This window comes from Macrobrachium nipponense, chromosome 28 (assembly GCF_015104395.2).
Source record: "Macrobrachium nipponense isolate FS-2020 chromosome 28, ASM1510439v2, whole genome shotgun sequence".
Classification (NCBI taxonomy): Eukaryota; Metazoa; Arthropoda; class Malacostraca; order Decapoda; family Palaemonidae; genus Macrobrachium; species Macrobrachium nipponense.
The window spans coordinates 8,988,492-9,006,462 of record NC_087217.1 but is presented as its reverse complement, the minus strand read 5'-3'; the positions used below and the strand labels follow the sequence as shown (position 1 = coordinate 9,006,462).

General features: G+C 35.9%; 1 protein-coding gene across 1 annotated transcript in view; it reads left to right on the top strand.

Annotated features, from left to right (window-relative positions):
* Positions 1–16,176: 16,176 nt before the first annotated feature.
* Positions 16,177–17,971, top strand: part of LOC135201396 (cuticle protein 7-like) — a 1,918-nt gene continuing 123 nt past the window's right edge. The window contains exons 1-4 of the mRNA XM_064230265.1: positions 16,177–16,399; positions 16,568–16,657; positions 17,171–17,308; positions 17,603–17,971. The exon at positions 17,603–17,971 is cut by the window's right edge and continues 123 nt beyond it. Coding sequence (XP_064086335.1) covers positions 16,388–16,399; positions 16,568–16,657; positions 17,171–17,308; positions 17,603–17,833 — 471 coding nt within the window. The 5' untranslated portion in view covers positions 16,177–16,387 and the 3' untranslated portion in view covers positions 17,834–17,971. The remainder of the gene's footprint in view (positions 16,400–16,567; positions 16,658–17,170; positions 17,309–17,602) is intronic.

Genomic DNA, 17,971 nt, shown 5'->3' with positions numbered 1-17,971 from the left:
ACTTATCATTTTTTTTTTGAAACATAAAGGATCTCCAGAGAATCTGACGACCAACTGCTACACACAACAAAGGAGAGGTGCGGTTCAGGGCTGCGCTTGTGATAAGTGAGAATTTAGGCCAAAGGCCATGCACTGGGACCTACGAGGCCATTCAGCGCTGAAATGGAAATTGAGAGTAGAAAACCTTGCAAGGTGTAATAGGACGAAAGCCTCGCAGCTGCACTATGAAACAAGTGTTAGGAGAGGGTGCATGGCAAGATGGAAAAAAGTTAAGTATATCTTAGTTTTACCAGACCACTGAGCTGATTAACAGCTCTCCTAAGGCTGGCCCGAAGGTTAGATATTTTTACGTAGCTAGGGACCAATTGGTCACCAAGCAACGGGACCTACAGCTTATTGTGGGATCCGAACCACATTATATCGAGAAAAGAATTTTTATCGCCAGAAATACATTCAATACATTCCTCTGATTCAACGTTGGCCGCGCCGAGAATCGAACTTGGGACCACCGGATTGATAGCCGAGCGCGAAAACCACTCGTCCAAAGAGGAACTTATGGCAAGATGGAGGAGAGAGCATACGAATGGAGGTCCAGTAAAAGGATTGAAGGTGCACTGACGGCTATATCCGCCTACGGGGGGTTCGTGATAGGACCAATAATAATCAACAGACCCACCTGGCAGGTGACATAAGCGTCCTCCGGACAAGCAGCATCAACCCCAGAGATCACCGCCTACAACAACGTTGAGGACTCGGCCGAAGAAAACCACCTACCAGCAGAACAATGGACACGTCATCTCACTTGACCTCATCTGACACACGTCGAACTGAATTGCTAATTGAAAACGAGATCCGTCAGGAGCAGGCTGACGAAAATAAAAGGGAATAACAGTCATTACTTAGGTGAAATTCTGGCCATTATTGGTGACTTTGAAAAAGACTTACCATCAAGGTGAAATATCTAGTAATGGTCCCCTCGAGCGAGACGCTTTTCCTTTCCCTTTTCTTTGTTTTCTATTATTGTTTTCTTTCCGTTTCTTGTTTTATCATCGCTCTCTCTCTCTCTCTCTCTCTCTCTCTCTCTCTCTCTCTCTCTCTCTCTCTTCTACCAATCATTATTTTTAACCTTTCCCATATCTGTTCTAATATATTACATAAATTCCAAGTGTACCTTTTTTTGAGAAAAATATTCTCTCTCAATGACGTAAGCTGTTACTGCGGCATTATATATGAATCAATTACGCTTCGTTCTTTTTCAACTCTCTTTGCCTTTCTCACCAAAGTTGCAATTCAGATTATATGGAGGAAAACTAAACAGGCACCTCAGTGACCTCTGGCGTCCCATATGGGAGTCTTGCAAAACCACAAATGACGTCTGTGAATAGCTGCAAGGAACTCCACTGACCCTGGGTTTGTCATCGAATGACTTCGCACTGATTCGGAGCGCTATTGTACTGGCCATGGTTAGGTACATGACAGCGGGAATTATATACAATCCATAATGGTTTTCTGTCGTAATACCAATAAGTAAGTATGAAAATGACTACTGTACTACTACTTAACGAGAGAGAGAGAGAGAGAGAGAGAGAGAGAGAGAGAGAGAGAGAGAGAGAGAGAGAGAGAGAGAGAGAGAGAGAGGCGTTAGATATAATCATTCCTGTTTATTGGAGGTCGAATGTGAATTAAGTAATGTATATTTCATTTCTAATGAGATAAAGTCGTCTAAAGTTCTAACTGCTATGTTGTATAAACTACAAGTTATGTTACCAGTTTTAAATATCAATAAAATTAAATCAGAAGTATAATTTCATATGTATAAAAATAATGATAATAACTGCAACTTCGCAGCAAAAATCCCATGCGTGGCTTTCATGAAATTCGAAGAAATGAAGAAGGGGTGATTTATAATACAGAAAGTGAAGCCTTCCTAGAAACTAAACTAGCAAATGACTTTAATTAACGATAACCTGTTTTTAATTCTGATCCAAAATAAAAAAAAACTGACTTCATCACGACACACTTTTCAACTCCGACTTCATTTATCGAAAAACAAAGCAATTGCGAGACTCCGAGGAAACATTATTCTCATCAATATTTTTCTTCCCTCACTTCTGTGAAATGAAAAAAAAAAGAAAAAAAGGTCTAATCTGAAATGTGTAAATGTCAGCATGCAATACTGCAGCATTATATCATGCCTTCCAGGTTCTCACATTTATGAAACTTTAAAACTTTAGCAAAAAGGTCAGGTTTGAATTACGTATGAACGAATAAAACGTCATAAAATAACAGATGACATCAAAGGAAGTTCGGTTTGAAGCTCGAGAAATAACAATAACAAAGCAATTGTTGAAAGTCACAACTATATTTGAAAAGGAATCATTCCTATCATATTTTATAACAATGGTAAAGATAGGTAACCGGATAAAGAAATAAAAACGGGATTTATTATTACCACCAAAATTACTGCTATTGAATTGCATTAACTCTACGTGGCAATATCCATTAAACAGACAGCGACTGAAATAGTGACCATAATCGGTGGGATTTTATTTGGTTATTTATCAGAAAAGAGGACCCTGTCTGCGCGTATAAATGCACATTAAAAAAAGAACGCCTACTATTTACATATATGTGCTATACTATAATATATATATATATATATATATATATATATATATATATATATATATATATATATATATATACATAAGCACACGAATTAATCGAATCCGTGTAAATTAAGAGTTGACACGAGCTGTTTCTGTAAGAGGACAAGATTCGAAGTGCTGCTGATGGCCCTCTAGTGTAACTGAATTATTTGACTTCAACGGTTTGACTGACGAATGAGGTTCAGACATTGTATTATTATTCTGGACCCTCCCATAGTGGGTGAAGCTGTTTAATTTTGAATAACGCATGTGTATACATGCATATATATATACATATACATACATACATACACATATATAGTTATAAGTTATATATATAATATAAATATATATTATATATATATATATATATATATACTATATATACGTGTATATATCATATATATATATTATATTATATTATATAATTATAAATTATTTATATATAATACTATATATATATATATATATATATATATATATATATATATATATATTATAATATTATATATATATAGCTCTTCGACGGGAGGCTTAAGTTATTACCCTTCTAATTCGTTTTCGAATAGCATTCTACAATGAGTGACGCATCCCACTATGATCGACTGTTTAAAAGGTATTCATTTGCAACTTAAGTAAACACATGCACACTGGATATTACAGAAACGAGATTCGAACGCTGGACCTCAAGCTAGAGAGGCGAAGGTCTTACTAGACACGTTACAATATCAACATTATCAAACATAATTCCCTTTGAGTGTACGTTATTCCCAATGTAAAGTGAACTGGATAATGAAAGACTATTCGTGATTTAATATTTGAATGTTTGCAAACACATCGCGTATAACTGACATTTACGCGCGTACATACACATATACGCATAGCAATCAGCTATCATGCGGAAGACCGGCTGATTTCGATTGAAAGTACAGAGAACCTGAATTCGACAGGGATGATGTAGCCGTTAACAACCCGCATGCCACCCATCAAAGCAATGGTTCGAATCCTGGTCAGGCTGGCTGTGCCGTATCACAATATGTGATTCCCTCTGGGAGCAAGTTATTTGCAAGCTGAAGTGAATTTGATTCTCCTGGTTACTATGGCTTAACATGTGTATGTGTGTGTGTGTGTGTGTATGTATATGTATGTATGTATGTAGATATATATATATATATATATATATATATATATATATATATATATATGTAATTATATACGTCTAGTGTGTGTACATGCGTGCGTTCGCTGAAATGTTCCAGAAGAAATTTTGCCTAAAATGTTCGAGGTAATTATGGAATAACACTGGCAATTAACATAAACCTTTATTGGGGTTTATCGGGTAGAGTAATGGCTAGCTATTTTAAACTTCTCCCTGATAGGTTACAGATCGCTTTAGTTATATTACAGTTCTTTACATATTCAACTGTTACAATTCACGATATTTAAGAAATGAATGGTGCCAGAAATATTACCTTACAATTTGATTAGTCGCTCAATGAGCACTTTTTGAAAGATAAAGGAGTCTTGCTGATATAATTATACTTGCAAAAGATAACGCGTTGATGCAAAAATGAAATTACGCTTTTATTACCCAACTGTTAAAGAAATATAAAGTTATCGGTTGCGTCAAGTCACCTGGACTTCCGTGCTTGCGTCTTTGCTTGGGATGAAAAAGAATATATCTTAGCATGCGAGCTATATATGTATGTATATGTATATATATATATATATATATATATATATATATATATATATATATATATACACACACACACACACATACACACACACACACACACACACATATATATGTATATATATATATATATATATATATATATATATATATATATATATGAAACATAGTCAATCCAACATCAATGGTATTAATGCACTAGGTGTTAAGTAATAACAAATAAAATCCCATACAAGGCAGCATACGGCTAAAATGCGCATGATTAGTTCTCTCTCCTTGTTTCTAATGTAAATAAAACCTTCAGTCTTGACAGCCAGATAATCATTCGCCTGTCATTTCTTCAATGACCTCTGACAAAAGCAAATATCATGTGTTTATGCATGCACGTCAATTTCATTTACTTCTGAAGGTCGGCTTATTCTGGCCTGGTTTAGCCTGGGGTAACGGTTAATGACGAGCCTGTCATTTTTTTTTTTTTTTCGAATTTTCATACTAAGTACAGAAGAGTTTTTTCTTTGAACTTGAATGACCTCGGCCTCATCATCTACAAAACTCTAAAATGTTGTTGGAGTAAATTGACAGAATTTATAATGAAATGCACTCAATGACCAAACACTCAAAATTTCTCGTATGCTAACTGTTCTTGTGTATAGTACAGTTCCGAACACTTCAACCGGGTCCAGTTTCCCGACCAAGAAGGGGTCGGCTGGATTTGTGTTGGCAGCCCTGACGAGAAAGGTTTTCTTTCTGAAATAAAGAACCGCATATATTAACAACATAAGGTCAGCAAGTTAATTCCTTGAACCTGGAGTGGTCGCAAAAATCAGTGCAAAGAGTTAAAGTTGACGTCAGTTGATAAATTCAGACAGTGTATTTCCACTTAATTGTGTGGACTACATAACCCAAACTTTCGAAGACTTATCTATTAGGCATTTGAAGACGATCCAAATTTTTCCAATATCTTCTTATAAGATATCTAGACTAAGTTCATAGGTCAAGCCTAAACAAAGTTTGCCCGAATATATGAGTAGCACTTACAAATGCCTCAAACCACCACCCTTAAAAGTCAAGGTCTGTAAAGTCATGTATCAGCAGCACTCAATTAGTGTGTGTGTGTGTGTGTGTGTGTGTGTGTTGGTGGGGATGGTGTAAGTGATAGGATAGGTGCGCTAACGAGGCTTTTGAATCGTTTGATCAGAGTGTCTGTCTACCTTTGATCGTCGTCCTGTAGCGATGGGACCTGTTTTACAACTACTTTTTTTATTTTCTTCTGTATTTTGTCTCAGTGAAATTTGGGTCCGGGAATTTCTTCATTTATGCTTATCCTCTGCGATTCGACATATTTCTCACAATATCAAGTTACTTAGATTACTGTTGCACTCACATGCAATATCTGTCCTAACGTAAGGTTTCTTTGAGGGTTGTGATGTGATAACATTTGTATTTCAAGAGAATATATATTCTCTCTCTGCACAGTGTCTGTCTCTACAATGCTATTAAGAGTAGGGCGAGTGATCATGCAATCATCCCTGGGAGCAGTTCTGTCTGTTACTTTAAGTGAAAAATGTTCTTAATTCTGCTTGTCTGTCACTATGTAATGAGGTGCATATTTGGTGGCTAGAATTTGGGCTTGTAATTATCTTCAATCCCAACACTACCAAAAAAGAAAAAAAAACATTGGTTAGGTTTGATACATAAACTTAGTTTAGACATCTTATACGACGATATTGTGAAAATTTGGATTGTTTGTCTTCAGATGCCTAATAGATAAATCTACGTAAGTTTGGGTTATGTAGTCCACACAATTAAGTGGAAATACACTTTCTCCTAATTTATTGGGTTAATTCTAATTCTTTGCTATTATTCTCGCAACCACTCCAGGTTCAAGGAATTTATTTCCGAAAGAAGACCAATGGCTCGATTTACCTTTCTCGTCAGGGTTACCAACACAAATCCTGGCACATATCCTAGACCCCTTGGCAGCGTTGCCGCTCATTGTGGGTAAACGACCAAACGTCAGTGTTGCCAATGCAATTGCATCCATATAATTTCCCTCCGTAACTATCGAAGTCCACTATCGGTAGGAGATGCATATTCAATTTAACTTTTAAATTTTGTATCTACATATTTAAACTTTTATTATTTAAGGAGTGAATTTAAAAAAATACATTTTGTATATATTTTGTTTATGGTAGGTTTTTTCAGTATCAAAGCTTAATTACCAACATTTAAAGCAAAGTTATAAGTGTGCGTGCGTGCGTGTGTGTGTGTGTGTGTGTGTGTGTTTTTTTTTTTTTTCTTTAAAGAAAGGTGTACTCGTAGTCAGTGTGGCTACAGGATGCCAGATAGCACTATTTGACCACGTTATAAGACAACAAACCACAAAACGGCAACACTGCCCGTTGGAACTGTCTGGAACTGTTCATTCAAAATAATCATACCATTAAAGAAGCATGAATTCCTGAAAAACGTATCATGAGCATATATAATTTTTCGATGCAACAGGTATATCTGTATCTAATAATGAAGTAAGCATAAATAAAACTGAAATATTTATCTTATTGGTTTTAGCCATAAAGAGTCAATGCTCTACCAAGCACTGACAAAACTGTATAGAAGAAACACCAAGGCAGCACACTTTTTTTTCTCTCTCTCTCGTTAAGTATTGTTAGAATAATGTTATTTTACTGCAGATAAATTATCAAGAAAGCAGAGGGGATATACTGTAGGCCTATTGTGGCATTTCGCCGGGAAAATTAACTAACTAAACCTTAACGTAAAAAATTAATCATAACTGACAAAAATATTCCGAAGAGTTATTATTATAGGACTAGGGTCTATTATAGTTGAACTAAATAATAATTTTGAATTTTAAAATGTACGTATATATTAAATATGAACACCGATGACAAAAAATGCTAGCAAAATTTCTTTCTATTAAAATGTTTTGGAATGATACTTAGAAAGAATTGCTTAATAAGGACTTCCTTGAAAAAGTAATTTTGAATGTTTTAGAGTAAAACGAGAAAATACAATAAAAATACCTGTCGAATCAATATGCGTAGGCCTAAGCGTATGCTTGGCCATGATTCCCTTCCTTTTAGTTGCCTTTCTTATAAGCTAATTTTTGCTTGGCCCAATGATCGATAACTTTTCCATAAAAAAATTATTTTCATATAACCAAAATTAAGGCTTACTTAAAATGAAGTTTAACTGATATAGCATCTTACCACATGAGCAGTGGGTATAGGTCTAACCTAGACTAGCAACTTCATTTTCTTGCTATCAACAATATGAGACACCGTTTGAAGAAAGTATCAATTAAACCAGGACTTATTTACACATTAAAATACAACTATACTTGACATTCTGAATCGAATAATAGAAGTGGTTTCTGTTTATTTCGTCCCGAAATACTCTCACGGTAACCGGTTTCCAAGACGAGTCTTGTCGATACAACCTGTAACCTATAAGTTCTACATATAACTAAGCATTTTCAAAATGCCATATTGAACAATATAACATCTTATGACTTTCCAAATGCCGTATTGAACAACGTAACATCTTATGACTTTCCAAATGCCGTAATGAACAACGTAACATCTTATGACTTTCCAAATCCCGTACTGAACATTATCAACATCATGTAAAAAGTATGATCAAGATGAAAAAAACTTCGGATGACAAGCTTTCAACTTCATTCCAACTTATTGAAAAGTAAAAATGACGTACTAGATTTATTGCTGCAAGATGCGGAATAGCCATTTAGAAATAAAATTGAACACCCTTTTTTTTGGCTCCTTTTAGAATAAATATGGTTTTTAAACAGTAACTTTGCAAACTTACAATACTTTACGAATGAAAACTGATTACATACTGTTAAATTGTGCCAAACAAAACAGTGATCACCCAACTGAAATTTTCACCACAGAGAAGTGACTCATTGGGTAAGTACACAATATATAATTGTGTGTGTGTGTGTGTGTGTGTGTGTGTGTGCCACTTGAATTTAATACTTTTCTTTAAAAGTGGTGAGTTACTATTTTAAAAGGTTAACCGAATTGTTAGTCATCTCTGAGAAATTATAGCCGAATTCTGGCCATTCTGCTCGCTTGATTTAGTCATACGTGCTGAGTATCATCTGGCAACCCTGGTGACTGACTGCTGGCATAGTACAAGAGTCTACCTAGCAAAAGGCTGGCTAAATCTCAACGAACGATCGATTTCCAGTTATTATTGATCCTCAGTGGTTCCAACAGATAACTGAACACTAAACTTAAGCAATGTCCATTGCCTATGATTATTGAACCAATATATGCAAGAACAGTTGGGACCTGCGTATGTATGCTTCCTTGTATGGTGCGATTTTTATCACATACCTGTAACAGTATTTTGTTCCCCAATTGTGAGAGATCCCGAATGCACTTCAACTGACAGAACGCATACCAAAGAATATTTCAACGACATTCATCGCTCACGCAAACAGAGGTCAGACCCTTTCGACCTGCACTGAAGAAACTTGACGCCCCCACCCACAGAATGGTCTCAAGTTTCTCCCCCGCCACCCAGAATTGGACTATTTTTGTCCGATTTTCTACTCCATCAAGTGGGGTCGGGTCTAAAAATGAGAGACGTGACCAGCGATTCCGAACGAAAAGAGGACGCGGAGGAGGAGAGGGACAAACAGCAATTCCTATGGCACCATCGGCGTCTTCGGTGAAGTCGCCCACGATGATGACGATGATAGTTGCCTTAGGACAACATAATTTAAACAAAAAACAATAACAATTGCTTAAATTAATAACTAGAAATTTGAATATTCCCATAAATAGATGTTCAATGAAGAAAAGAAACAGAACTACTCGTTCCCAAAAGAGAATTAACTGAAAACACTCTTCTCTTTCTACAAAACTATTAAGGAAGTTAATGAAAGCGAGAGGATAGTGAGGCGGTTCCCCCATGAACATACCGATACATGCATGACTTCGGAAGTCATTCAACCAAGAAGTCTTGCAGTCCCTGAAGTCATTTTCCGATGATGTACTGATTGAAGATGTGCAAATGGAGCTCAAACCAACATTCCCTTTTAAAACTCTGTAAAAATTTCTTATAAACATATAATAAAACGGAAATATCTATGAAAGGCCCCCGTTGTAATATCCAACATCCTTTTTCAAACAGATAAAAACATTATATAAATTTATCAACATTTGCATTTTTTATGATTTTACTGGGTTGGTTCCTAGACATTGCATTGCAGATTTACTATCTTCATTACGTATGTATATACTAGTACATATATATTTATATATATATATATATATATATATATTATATATATATATATATATATAAAGATATAGGATAAAGAGAGAGAGAGAGAGAGAGAGAGAGAGAGAGAGAGAGAGAGAGAGAGAGAGGAGAGAGAGATTTCCTTTCTTAAGCACTATGAAATTTGTCCCCTAATGACTCTGTCGTCGACATGTTGAGGAATATACTCTGCATTCTTAGTTTGCATATAATATATATTATATATATATATATATATATATATATATATATATATATATATATAAAGAGAGAGAGAGAGAGAGAGAGAGAGAGAGAGAGAGAGAGAGAGAGAGAGAGAGAGAGTTTCCTTTCTGAAGCACAATGAAATTTGAGGAATATACTCTGCATTCTTAGTTTGCATAAAACAACACACATACACACATGTATATATCTATACGTGTGCGTGTGTGTATGCATACATATGTTAGAGAATTTCTTACATTACTGAAGTCTCAAGCTTAAAGGAACGAATAAACAACCATAACGAAAATATAGAGTAATAACAACAGAGGGGAAAATAACCTAAGTTACACAAGTAAATGAAATTGCTTGAGAGAGAGAGAGAGAGAGAGAGAGAGAGAGAGAGAGAGAGAGAAGCTCTGTATTAGACTTGTTCTAGTCTTTTTCTTTTCCTGGTAGCTGACATTTTCTCAGAGTCTGTCTGGATATTGCCTCCCAAAGTGAATGCGACCGAGGGATTCCACAGACTGATATTCAGTGATACAGGAAAATGCCAGGTCTGTTCTTATTTTCATTTAAGAATGCTTAGAGCATTTTTGCTGCAGATGCACCGTTTGTTCTATTCTCAACTCTCTCTCTCTCTCTCTCGTTGTGGCTATATGTTTAAAAAAATACAAATTGAAGCGAATCTGCCCGTTAACAACATTTATTTTGACTGGGGACTTGAAACACAAGCACAGTTCCAAGCACAACTTTAAAACTGACAAAACGGGAAAAGATATTTCCCAACATGAGACGACTGATTTTCAGATTAGTGATTCGTCACTAAAAAGGAAACTATAAAATAGAGTAAAATCCTTTTCAAAAAGCACCCATGTCTAATTGTGTAGAAAAACCAATACATCTTTCGTCAACTTTAATACGAACCAGTGGGGAACGAAAATCGACGTACATCACAATTTACCACAGTCGCTGTCGGATTCCGCCTATCGGTTGACTGACTACGGGCTGTTGTAAAGTAAGAGCCCGTGCCAGCATAAAGCTAGCTAATCTACGTTGTCGTCAGTTGACCGTTGGGACCGTCGTACTCCTGTTCCGTTGGTGGCTGGCTTGGTTCCGCTGTCTTGTGAACAATGCGTACTGCGTCGACCAATTTAATTAAGAATTCTTCGATGGACATGGTGAAGGCATTGGGCATGGCCTCCATTATTTGGCGGGGCAGTTTTGTGAGGAGGACCTCTCTCACAAGGTCTAGGGGTTGAGTCAGGTTGGCCGTCTGTGACAGGTAACGTTATGAGCTGCCGCAACTGCTTGTAGACACGTGATGGCAGCTTGTCTCCTATGTCTGTCTCCATATTGTTCAGGAATTTCTTGGCTCTTAGGGCGGATGGCATGCTGAGGGATGACTTCAGCTGATCCTTCAGTGATTTGTTGGTGACAGGGGTTTGAAGTTCTGCGAGCCATCCTGCGACTTGCTCGAAAACATCTTCAATTGGAAGATTGTCTCCGCTTTGAAGAAGCAAGCTTCTGGGTTATGGGGTGTAAATGGGGGGTGTGGGGGTTCAAACGTAGGAGGTGGTGGCGATGGTGTCACTGGAGAGACTGGCATCTTTTGGGCTGAATGGGGCTGGTCATCTCCGTGGTCACCGATATAGTGAAGGCTGGAGTAAAAAACCTGACATGAGACGAACAAAACATAGGTCACAGTACAACCAACCGTGTTTGTTGAAGGATGGAAAGATACATATAAATCGATGTACAGTGATGCTCAAATCTCATGCGACATGACTCCATAGGATTTCGTTCAAAATTCACTAACTGGCAACCTAGCATGCTCCATATTTATTTTTTATTTCAATGCGAAAACGCGAGTATCGCATACACTAAAGCCATAATATGTTTCATAAGAGTGAAATCTGTCATATATTTAAAAATTGTAAGAAAATGTCACGTGTAGCCAAATTTCAGAAAAACCCTTACGAAACATTTTCAAAACTTTCATTCACTCATTGCTGAAGCATTTGACCAAAACGAAGTCGCAATCAAACCTCAGTTCAAATGTTAAATAAATAAAAAGAAGAACGAAAAAAATTGTCGTAACATTAATAATGCTTCCAAAGCAAACATAAAATTTGAAATACTCCTATTTGATTGCTTTTACCCTCAACGCTGAAAAAATGTAAATATGTATATACAAAAGTAGAATGCGCACCGATATCAACGTGTGAGGGGTGAGCATGTGTGACGTATCAGTGTCGGTGCAACAACAACCACCTGGTATATAAGTAGGTCTACAATGAGTAGAGACCATTAAATTATCTTGAAAACATTTACTTTATGTGTTAAAGGAATATTTGGATTTTCATACATAATTATTTGTTATCTTTCTTAAATATTTCAAAACTGATAGCATACTAGCAAATATTCGCCTATTTGTCAAAGCCAAGATATTATTCCTAGGCCTAGGTGTTAGATTTCTTTACTCTACACTTAACATTCACATCTCTATATTAACAATTTCTGGCCAGAAAGCAAATGAGGTTATCTACACATTCCTGCACTTCAAGTTACCTTATGAAAGAATAAATTATACACCAAAAGCGAGCAGAAGGACTTTTAAGAAAATAATATTGTAAACCACTTGAAAAACAAGTGTTACATATGCCTTGATATTAATACTTATGATATTTCGATTAATAACCATCTTCTCCATGTAACCAAAATCATCGTCATCTTTTATTCCTCAAAGAACAGGTAATCTCTACAAATAAAAACATTAATAAAGATTACATCTCAGAAAGCTTAGATTATTTTTCTAGGCCTATAAATCATTTTGCAACATACACGCAGCTTAAACACAGCCTGAAACTTCAACATTCAAAGAAAACTGGTTGTAATTCATATTCCTCAAAGAACAGGTGATCTCTACAAATAAATTCATTAGTAACAGATTACATCTCAGATGGCTTAGATTATTTTCTTAGGCCTATAAAACATTTCCCAACATACAGGCAGCTTTAACGCAGCCAAAATCTTCAACATTCAAATAAAACTTGTTTTAATTCATATTCCTACGTTGAAAGTGTTGTTATGACTGTTGAGCTTATTAGGTCTATTGTCATAATGCTGCAGACATGTTTTGTTGACCAGTCCGAGGAGCATGTTAAGTGTGCTTTTATTGCTGGCACCGCTAACCTTATCAAACCACACTTGAACTGAGCAACGTAAAGATAAGAAAAATAACAAAATCGATTCAAATCACACAAATTAAGAATTATACTAATGCATAAAAGGGATCATATCTATTTAACCATACGGAAAATAAGGCTGGCTGTGAATTCACAAACTTTTCGACATGAATGACATTACAAATAAAAAAAATAAAAAAAATAGCGATACTTGGCAACATCACGTTGAGTCTGAGAATATGGACGATACAAAAAGAATCATGTCGCATGAGATTTGAGCCCCACTGTACAAGATATGAGTGAAATTATGATACATATAGCTGAAGTGATGACATTCTCATGCATGATGCATGTAGTAATAATAATACGTTTAAAATAACATTAATACAAATGATAATATATATACAAAAGAAGAGTAGCGTATGCTGTGTTTCTTGTATACTCACAGATGCTTGTGAGATTAGCCGGCCAGGTGAGATAGATGGATGGCGTGTGTGGGTCCGCGTGGGACCCTACATTAACACAATATCATAAACAGATATAAAACTTTATATTCTTTAGGTACAGCCAATATAACGCAACAGTAACTTTTCCTGCCATAGTGAAGTTTAGTTTTAACATTAGTGATTTTGTCGGCTCATATGACGTAATTTTTAGGACAACATAACATTCTAATTCAAATTCACACACACACACACACACACACACACACACACACACACACACACACACACACACATATATACATATATATATCTATATATATATATATTATATTAATATATATATATATATTATATATATAGTGAATAAATCTTTAGCTACCTTCTGATGATAACAGATTACGTCAACAACATTGAAAATAATGGCGATAACGATATTATCATAAAATAACCGTAATAACAATATTAGTACACTGCTTTTCACGATCATTAATATTGTCGTTGTTTCTGCAATTATACTCCGTGGCAACCTTGCATCAGCCTATGCAAAATATGTTCATACTATAAATGTAAATATATCCACAGACAATTAATTACTCATCCCCACATAAAATACACTGCCGCCCACCCCACTCTCCCAACTTGATGAAGTCCAACTTCGATTTATCAGAAATTCCATCTAAATTTATTCAGGAATTAAGTTAATTTAAAACTATCACTCCAGTCTTGAAATATTTAATTACTGGGTACAAAATGTCCACCCTGCCCCAAGTAACGGGAAGATTACATCTCCAAACGAAGTTTATAAGCAAATACCAAGATTTCGATGAGGAATTTGCCACAGAGACTGTATAACCATAAAAGGTCATTTTAATCTACGTGAACCCAAATCAATACGGTATTAAACCATTTGTAGTCATTACCAACTGCAGTGTCATCAAACAAAAGAGGAACAAATTTTTATCATTTCCTTCACCAAATTCCTTTAGCCATTTATTACTTCATCACCTGCAGCTAAACGAAGTGATAAAGCAAGAAAGATGAAAATCGATTTGTAGCCGCGTAAAATGAAAAAAAAATGTCAGAGATAAAAATCGCTGACAAAAAAAATAATGTTTTAGTAAATGTTAGCACTCTATTCTGAGTAATCAGATACCTCTTACAAAGTTTATCCAAGCGCCTCAGTGGCGTGGTCGGTATGGTGTTGGCGTACCACCTTGGTGGTCGCGAGTTCGATTCCCGGGCATTCCATTGAGGTGTGAGAGATGTGTATTTCTGGTGATAGAATTCACTCTTGATGTGGTTCGGATGTCACATAAAGCCGTTGGTCCCGTTGCTGAATGACCACTGGTTCCATACAACGTAAAAACACCATACAAACAAACAACACAAACAAACAAAGTTAACAAATCCAAATCTGAAAGCAAAATGATCACAAGCCACAGAAGATAAGAGCGACTAAAACACACACACGCACACATATAAATTCAAGAAGTAGTGATTATAAAGATGGAAAATAAAAATATATAACGTAAAACAAAATGTTCAAAAGTAAGAATAACTGTAAAACGAAGTGTAGCAATGACAGTTAACATTTTGATAGCAGTATTCAGTAAAACTGAATACTGCTAAAAACAAACTCCTAACTGCTCTCTAACCAAAATAAAACACATACACACACCACACAGAAAAATAATAGTTTCTCTCTTCCTCAACTGTACTGCATTTACTGGGAGAAGCTACACCATCCTTAAAAATATCAGATGATGCAATCTGACTCTCCTCACAATTTACACCAAGAAATATATATATATATATATATATATATATATATAGATATTTATATATATATATATATAGTATATATATATATATACTACATACATAATATATATGTAATATATATATATATACATACATACATACATATATATAATAATATATATAGATATATTATATAATATAAATATATGCACATTTGAATGTGTTTACGTTTTTAATTAAAAAATACGTTGCTTTTAATGCCAAAAATCAGAATTGCATATCATTAACAATTCAAAGTGAAGAAATACTGATGGTACTTATACTACATTTGGAAAATATTTATATATACCGCGACAGGGTGCACTTCTCTGCTACGTAACCAGAGAAGCACAGGTACCGGAAAAAACATACCCGAGATCTAACTGAGCAAAAAAAAAACCTTAATATTAAGATGAATAATGTAGGATTATACTAATATCAAAGGAGTAAACAAAGAGTTTGCGCAGGCCATGAAAGTCGCTCGTGAAAAAGACAAAACTTTTTGTTCCACATCCTACATCAGCAACCAGTATTCACGGAAAGTGATTGGGCAATCCTATAGAATATGCATGACGTCAAAAATTATGAAATGAGGTCCACACTAAGACCATAAAATGCATTGCATAAGGGACCCCGTTACCTTTCCGAAAATGAGCGAAAGGTAATTCTGAACTGTAAGCAAATCCCGAAAAGGAAACGGTGCTACAAGGAAAATCCATTCAGCTGAAAAACAAAGCGTGATAATTATAAATATGAGAGAGAGAGAGAGAGAGAGAGAGAGAGAGAGAGACGAGAGAGGAGTGAGAAGGAGGAGATAGAGAGAGAGAGAGAGAGAGAGAGAGAGAGAGAGAGAGAGAGAGAGAGATTGGTGATAAAATTTACTCGATTTTAGCTCGGGTCACGAATCAATGTACCCTCACTTTTGCGTGTGTAAGCGCAACCCGACCTGCTTTTTCACCGCCCATGCCAAGAGGGCCCAACCAACCCCAAGGTCATATACATTCCAACGTTTGCTTATAAAGGCGGCGTTCGCCAAAGTGAAGGCATCATTCTACCCATAACTTCCATTTCCTCTGCTTCGCGAAAAAAACTATCAGGATGCTCTTCCAGGTGAGATTTGGAAATACACTGAAGGAATGTTTCTCTCATATTTAAATCACAATAAGATATTTTTGCCGTTAGTTTTCATCATCATATACGCTTATAAATTGAATATTTTAATACATTTATAGCTGAAAAGCCCCAGGAATAACGGTCGTTCATTACTTCACCCTAAAGGCCACAGCGTTCCTGTTGCTCGTTGGTTCCGCAGTCGCTGCCCCGACTGACCCTTACGGGGCACCAAGACATGAGCCCTTATACAGCGAGGTAGGCTTTCTCGTATTTTTAAAGGGAACCCCGATGAAGAAAGGCGCTTCCTATTTCTTATAATGCTTGTTTGCTGGAAAGCCCAAATTACTATCAATTTGCTGGAAAGCCCAAATTGCTATCAATTTGCTAGAAAGACCAAATTACTATCAATCTGCTAGGAAGCTCAAATTACTATAAATTTGCTAGAAAGACCAAATTACTATCAATATACTGCATAGCCCAAATTACTATCAATTTGCTGGAAAGACCAAATTACTATCAATTTGCTAGAAAGACCAAATTGATAGTAATTTGGTCTTCCTAAAAAAAATCCCAAATTGTCCTCAATTTGCAGGAAAGCCCAAATCAGTATCAATTTGCCGGAAAGGCCAAATTTTATATGTCTGCTAGAAAGCCCATATTACTATCAAATTGCTGGAAAGACCAAATTACTATCAATTTGCTGGAAAGCCCAAATTACTATCAATCTGCTAGAAAGCCCAAATTAATACCAGGATTTATACCTTGCAGGAAGCAAAGCCCTACCAATTCGAATACGGGATTAAAGACGAATACGCCGGTACCGATTTCGGACAGACGGAAGAATCCGATGGGAACACGGTCAGGGGATCTTATGCAGTGCAACTCCCAGATGGTCGAAAGCAAACTGTGAGTTAAATAAATGCCTATTTCTCTCTCATTAAATACAATCTGAGTTATCAATATGTATTCAATATAAATTGACCTAAACTGTTAAAGTTCACTAACGTCATTTATCATGTGACCGTATTTTACAAAACTTTTAAAGTTTCAACAACATTTAAGGATAGAGAGGAAATATATTATCTCTCTCCTACTCAAATGCCTATTACAAATTTATTTCATACGATAAGGTGGTTTGCTTGGTGCTATACGGCCGTTAACCATTAAGACTTAAAAAATAAATTTTATTGTTATTTTAAGGTAAATTACGTAGCTGATCCCTATGGAGGTTACCAAGCTGAAGTCACCTACTATGGCGAAGCTCAATATCCACACGAGTATGGACCACCGGTCACCTTCAAGCCCAATACTTACGGAGAATCTCAACCATCCTACAGACCCCAACCCATCTACCACCCAGAACCATCCTACCAGCCAACTACAGTCCACCAGCCGGAACCATTTTACCAGCCAAGGCCTTATTATTCTTAAATTTGAGATGAATGCAGAATATCAAAGCCTAGTCTTTACTCTTATATTAAAATGACTTTATCTTATACGCATTATTATAAAAATATATACTATATGTGATAGATTCACTTCACAACATTTCCTGAATTTTTATCAAAT